Source organism: Etheostoma spectabile, chromosome 12 (genome assembly GCF_008692095.1).
Source record: "Etheostoma spectabile isolate EspeVRDwgs_2016 chromosome 12, UIUC_Espe_1.0, whole genome shotgun sequence".
NCBI classification, from domain to species: Eukaryota; Metazoa; Chordata; class Actinopteri; order Perciformes; family Percidae; genus Etheostoma; species Etheostoma spectabile.
Genome location: NC_045744.1, coordinates 27,967,057 through 27,974,263, shown reverse-complemented (window position 1 = coordinate 27,974,263; position 7,207 = coordinate 27,967,057). Strand labels below are relative to the sequence as shown.

Sequence of the window (7,207 nt, the reverse complement as noted above, 5' to 3'; positions counted from 1 at the left end):
AAAATGTTAAAGACCTCAGGTGTACTATATACTGTGTGATATTGTAGCCCCTAATACAGTGTTTATAAGTTGTCACAGATGGCTTTATTTGTGGTTAATAAAGCCATTAACAATGTTTTATAGAGCCTTTATTTATAATATTATATTGAATGTGGTTTCTGTATATCGATGTCAACATCAAGTTATGGATATTGTTTTTTAAAGCTTTAGTATTTTAGGTCATTTTTGATGTATAATTACAAGAAAAACAGAATGTCTTGCCATGTTAGCAACTTTGTCATATTTGCAAATGCCTTTTGTCTCCCAGATTCACCGTGAGTGCTGATTTCCGCCGCTGTGCGGATTTAGTCAAATCTTTACGGTAATACAACAAGTGACGCTGCTACGGTCACCTCGTTGTGGATTCCAGTACGTCCCTAAGTGGCAGAAATAACGTTGAACTAACAGCACTGCTTACGTTAATTAAAACATTCCCAACTTGTGTTAAAATCATATTGCGGAAGGTGTCGAAAATGTCAGTTAAAAAAATATTCCTTAGTTTTATTGCGACTAGAGCCGAGAGGGAGTGAGACCGCCCGAGCTGACCACTGATAGTAAAAACGAGCGACCCTCCCCCTACGTTACCGTCCGCGGAAGACATTTAGCATTTTTACAGCACGAATAGGCTACACACAGCCCTCTGAACAGTAATTTGCATACATTCAACCTGGAAGTGAGTGATATACAGACACGTACGGGTGAATATATTTATTTATTTTTTAATAAAGAGACTGAGCTCGGCGTCAACATGGAGGACTGCGGTTTCCAGAGCCAGCTACTGTCCGTCATGGAGGTCCTGGCCAAGGCAGCTGTGGCGGAGATAACCCGGCGTGTGGATGACAGCTGCGCGGTGCTCCGGCTGGAGGTGAGCCGGAGCCGGCGGGACATCGAGCTGCTGAAGCGGAAGAGCGAGGCCATGGAGGCAGAGCTGAGGAGGAGCAGGATGAGAGCCAGGAGGAAAGGTGAGGACGGCTTTCCATGATACATGTATTACCTGGTGTCTACACCTACGACTCCTATTCAAGACGCCACGTTTGTTTTTGCTGTTTTGACTGTAAAATTGTCCAACAACTGTAAAATGAGTGAGTGCTCTTGACCTTTTTTTCCAGGTTTACTTAAACTTTCAGTATGGCAGTAATTCGTGGTATTTTGTGTTATGACTGTGTAGCGCTGGGCGATTTGAATAAAATCATATATCACGATATTTTTGACTAAGCAGGCCTACCTTGATATCGATCGACGATATTGTGCTTTCACAAAATATTTCCACAATGAGATTTGTGATAAACAATCATCAATAATGTGTATATAATAAAGTGGGTAAAGGCAAATAATAAAACAACTAGAAAAAAGACAAAAGGAATTGTCATATCACAATATTAACATATCCAAAATTTAAGACTAGGCCTATATCTAGTCTCCAGTGAAGGACTTCTAATCTGGAACTTGGGCAGACGCCAGGGGCCGGCCGGCCAATTACAGAGGTGCATGATTGTCACAGCCCTGCGGCTGATAGCCAAACTTCTCCAAATCCTTCCCACCTAGTAATCCAGTATAATAATCTGATCAGTATTTATATCACATATCAGTCATGGTTACCATCTAGTCACAAACCTTTACATCAGTCAGCATTATTTTGTAGCATTATTACTTATTTAGATAAGATGTTCAAAAACGGGCATGGTTTGAAATAAATAAATCTACCTGCATTTCTTTTATTTGATTATTTGTTAGGCGCCGGAGAAAAAGAGAGAACTATAAGAGAACACTGTTGGCTGATGGTGAAAAATGCTGCAAACTGACTGATTGAAAAAAAAATCAAGTGCAGCTTCAGCTAGCACTAGCGCTAATGCTGCTAGCACTAGTGTTAGTGACACATTTGAGCCAGCACACCAGGGAGGAAGACAGGACAGTGAGGAATATGAGGAAGAGGAAGAACAAAACAAGCAAGAGGAGGATGAAGAGATAGACATGGATAAGGAATCTATGGAACTAACCAACACAGAACAACAAGCCTGCTGTGGGTCTCAGTGTGGATTACCAGAAGCAACAGAGATGGAGAGCAATGCTGCAGGGGGGGGGGGGGGGGGGGGGTCGCAACAGGTACATGCGGCTACTTCAGAAGATCAGATCAACCATGTTTTCATTATTGAGCCACTGTCTCGGATGATTTATTCATTTTTGTATGCACTGAGGTTGTGCATTGCTTTCAGTGCAGTTGTTTATAACATGGGAGTTTACATTCACCATCACTGGGCTATCCAAAGTGTGTGTTCTTTCCGTGCATCAAAAGTTCTATCTGTGAGTTGCGCAACCCCCCCCCCCCCCCGCTGGTGGGCGGAAAGGCCAGGGTTGTTTTTTGTTAACTGCTTGTCTCATATCCCGATATTGATTTATACTGATGTATTGCCCAGCCTGGTGACTGTGTGTAACACCAGTGTAAAATGTTGTGTCTGATCGTTGTTCTTCCTCAGCGTTTTATCCTCCAGCCGCAGAGAGATTCTCTCCTTTAGTCCGAGTGGTGTTGAACAGAGGGAGACAGAGCACATGTTGGAATGCTGAGGCTCAGTCTCAACCCCAGCAGGTATGGATACTACAAAATATTATTTTGATTGTTTATTAATCTGCTTGTTTGATTAATCAATCGATAATTTAGTCTGTAAAATGCCTCTCGACATTTCTTGAGCCCAGTGTTATTTAATTAACTTGTTCTATCTGACCAACAGTCCAAATCCCACATACGCTCAATTTAGAATGACAACAACTAGAGCCCCGACCCATACATCGGCCCGCTGATATTATCGGCCGATATTAGGCATTTCCCGAACTATCGGTATTGGCATTTATAAAAGCCGATAAAAAAAAATCATCAGAATCATTTATTTGTCATTATAAATGATTCTGATGATTTTTTATCGGCCATTATAAATGCCAATACTGACAGAATGAATATTTAAAAAAATAAAATAAAAATGGAAGGTCAAAGAAGTTTGAAAGATGTTGTTGCCGCAAAAATCACAACACATGCGATTTTCCATGTTTTTTTCTCCCGCCTCTACTTTTCCAGTGCCCCATGTGAGTTATAAAATACGTTGAACAAAATGCATGATGAATGGTATTTTACAGGTAGTTTCTGAGTGTGAGTACTAACGTTGAGCGTGGCGTTGCAGTGTGCAGACGTGGAACGTGCTGATGAAGCTGGACCCATCCTGATCAAAGAGGAGGGTGCAGAGGACGACCTGTGGACAAACGAGTCGGAGGACAAACTCAGTGAGTTCAAACACAAACCCGTACACACCGGCTTTCCTTCACGCTGCCAGGGGCTCATTGCACGGCTGGAAACTGGTCTCAGTTCAAAAAATGTTCAAAAGAAATCTCTGCACAATATGTATTGTTTTTTTTATTGGCATGGCCATATCGACTGGCGCAATAAACACATTACCTCATAGTTTTTTGTGTTAGTTAAAAGAAAATATCAGCAGAAAACGGCACTTATATATATATATATATCAATATGAATATCAAAATTCAATGGTGCATATATTTAGTTCAAGGTTACATTTTTATAAAATGACGTTTGTTTAAAATTTTACAATTTCTTGTATTTTAGCAGAATACTGACAGCAGCAGAACTGAGTACACTTTATCTGCTTTTATTTTGCAAATAATACAATTATTGTGGTATTCAACTACTTTATTGCATATTTTTGTCATATCATGCAGCCTTAGTAAAATGCATGTCTCCTTCATAAACAATCCAAGGAATATGAAATGTCTGCATGTACACACTGCGTGATACCAACATTTCTTAATCCATGTCAGAGTAGAGAATAGAGCTGAAGAACTGTGACATTTGGAAACGCTCATTTTTTGTGTTCATAACTTAGATTTGTTGAAACCACTGGAGCCCGGTAAATTCAGGTCAAATGGACTACAGGTTGTCTTTTATTGTTTTTCATCTCGTCAGGTCCATTTTCTCATGGTTCCACAGCATTTTATTGAACATGAATCCAGAATTGAATCTGCTTATTGAATAGGAATCCTTATCTGGCCCATTTAGGTTTTACTAATTTTACGCAACAAATTTACAATTTAAATGGCTAAATGTTTTGAATGTTTCTCTGGCAATACAGAAAATTCAATTCAATTCAATTCAATTCAATTCAATTTATTTATAGTATCAATTCATAAAAGCGTTATCTCGAGACACTTTACAGATAGAGCAGGTCTAGACCACACTCCAGAATTTACAAGGACCCAACAGTTCTAGTAGTTTCCTCCAGAGCAAGCAACAGTGCGACAGTGGCGAGGATAAACTTCCTTTTAGGCAGAAACCTCGGTCAGACCCAGGCTCTTGGTAGGCGGTGTCTGACGGGCCGGTTGGGGTTAGAATGAAGATTGGCAAAATAACTCTCCGGAGCTAGGTTAGTAACAGGCATTTCTGGGACATGGATGCACATAAATAGAAAGAAAGATAGATGAGAGAGGAACTCTGTGTGTCAAAAGAAGTCCCCCAGCAGTCTAAAACTATTACAGCATAACTAAGAGAGACAGGGTAAAGAGAGGAGCCTGGCCAGGCTAGAACTCTCCCCAACCTGATCCCATCCCTCTGTCTAGAGGGGATGGGAAGAGAGAGAGAGAGAGAGAGAGAGAGAGAGAGAGAGAGAGAGAGAGAGAGAGATAAGAGTGATATCAAAAGATTTGTTGACTTAGAGCCGATGTAAGGAAAATGTGTGATAACTTTATGGAATACCACAATAACAGTATTACTTGGGATAAATAAAGGAAATCATTTCTAACAAATTGATATAAACTGATATAAAAAAGGCACCACTAAAAGAGAGGCAGTAACATTTTGAAGTGCAGTTCTCTACTGATATTTTCTTTCAACTAACAGGACAAATCTGAGTGTCTTTTGCGATGTGTTTATTGCGCCAGTTGACATCGCGATGACCAAAAGAATTCATGAATATATTGTGCAGCCCTGTTACAACCCACTACTTTAAGATGCTGTGTGGTTCCTGTGCTCTTTCTTTAGTCGGTGAAGCCGAGCAGATGCCACGTTTGGAAGCCTCCCAACCTGCCCAGACTGACATCTTTGTAGGGCATTACCCCCCCGCTGAGAACGCCGATGAGCCTGGATCTCCGGTTTCCCCAACAGACGGCACGTTCCCCGAGCAGCAGCCGAACAGACACCAAACTGCCGCGGAGCTCGGGGTGAAACACGAGAGAGACAGAGAGACCGATGAGATGGCAGCTCCTCTTGATTCAGCCCACAGGTTTGTGACCGAGGAAGGAGACGGACAGCTGTGGTCGTCCAATCAGTGCAGAGACGCTGCTGAGCCAAGCTTCCCGTACGCTGAGCCACAGTTTGAGCCACCCCCCTCTGCGGCCCCGCCTCTAAGCGGACTGCATATGGGAGACACGTGGCCCCGGATTCCCTCGATAGGGAAATCCCACTCAGTCGTGGGGAGTTCAGCGCGCGTGAAAAGACGAGCCAGAACGTTTGGATGTAAGAGGCCGCAGCCAGATGAGGGACAGGGTGCTTTATCACAGATCAACGCCATGGAGCGATGCTCGGTTCCTCCGCCACCACAGCATCATCAGTACCCAGATTCTCCTCAACGGAGGAACCCAAACCAGGATTTGACGCCGGCGCCAAACCTAGCTATAGGCATTTCTTCTTTCTGTGGGCACAACCGCAGCGGCCTGGGCCTGGTGAGGAGGACAAGGACGCCCTGGAGGTCCGGCGTTGGCGAGAAGAGGTTCAGCTGCACCTACTGCGACAAAAGCTTCATGAGGTTCAGTCAGCTCAAGGAGCACCTGCGGAGCCACACGGGGGAGAAGCCATTCAGCTGCCTGCAGTGCGGCCGCAGCTTCACCAAACAGTGCAACCTGATCCGACACGCGGTGGTGCACAGCGGAGAGAAGCCCTACGCCTGCTCGATGTGCGGCAAGTGCTTCACCCAGCGCTCCAGCCTCAAGTCCCATCAGAAAACAGCACACTGACTTCACAGGGGTTTAAGGCCGATTTACGCATCTGCGTTAGTGCGGGCCCGACACATTAACTGTAATTATGAGCCTCAGCCCGATTTAAACCCGACAATTACGTGGGCCGTTAAAACTGCCATTTTTAACTGAGAGTTGTTTGAACTACAGAAACCTTTTTGGAATAATCTTAATGAATAATGCACCAAGGAGGAAGCATGTAAACTGCGTTGTGTGTTTATTCAGAATGGAAGGGATCACACATGGATCTGAATGAAGAAACGTAAAAAAAAAAACCTCGACCCATAGCTCCCTCAGCCGAATAGTGTGGGTAAGATCCAAGAGCCATGGGAGAAGCTGGAGAGGCGTAGCTTTCTTATAATTCTTAATTAGGCTAACACAAATGCTTGATCAAGGCCCGGCCCAGCAATAGTGGCGGAAAATACCGGTCAAATTTGGACTCGAACAGAGAATCTAAACTCTACTCTGTGTTAAATCCACGGTGTAGGTACGTACGTACAGTACGTCTGCGTAGATCCGGACCTAAACCATAGCTTGGTGTGCTCCTCTCAAAAAATGTAACTACACGTCACGGCGATGTGGAGGGCAACAACTGTGTGTGTCCATTGTCAGCGTTATTTCCCTGCTTTGCATTCATTTCTATTTGCCGTGCAATGCATTCTGGTAGCGCCACGGGGACTTGGTCCTTTGTCGATCCGAAATGAAGACCGATTCAGCAACATCATGGCCTTCTCGCTTCAAATGTTTTCAGAAACACGTCTGCTTGTCAGTGGTCAGTGAAGAGAAACTGGTGGCAGCCCCTAGTGTACAATGCTGGGAAGCAGATAAGCATAGACATATATGGGATTGACCGTGGTCAGAAAGCACAGGGGAGACACTTTGACTCTCCCACTATGACTCTAGAGTCATTACTCGCTCCAAAAGCTAAATCGCCGTCACTCTCTCACTTGCTCCACCACACGCACGGACGCTCTGCGCAGAGCCTCAGCAGCAGCATAAATCAGCTTTATTTTACACACCTGATTCACTGATAGAAGGATGAAATTGTTTTGTTTGTTTTTACTGTTGTTTAAATGTATGTATTTTTGTTTAAAACAGTTACATTTTATAATATTTAAATATTATTGATACAATAAAACCGACTAGTCTGGAACTGTAA

At 43.4% G+C, this 7,207-nt stretch overlaps 1 protein-coding gene across 1 annotated transcript; it reads left to right on the top strand.

Moving 5' to 3' along the window:
* Window positions 1-361: 361 nt before the first annotated feature.
* si:ch211-155e24.3 (zinc finger protein 263) lies at window positions 362-7,201 on the top strand. Its single transcript, XM_032531948.1, has 4 exons — window positions 362-1,001; window positions 2,514-2,623; window positions 3,210-3,309; window positions 5,078-7,201. The coding sequence occupies exons 1-4, from the start codon at window positions 788-790 to the stop codon at window positions 6,046-6,048; spliced, it is 1,395 nt and encodes a 464-aa protein (XP_032387839.1). The 5' UTR covers window positions 362-787; the 3' UTR covers window positions 6,049-7,201.
* The last annotated feature ends 6 nt before the right edge of the window (window positions 7,202-7,207 follow it).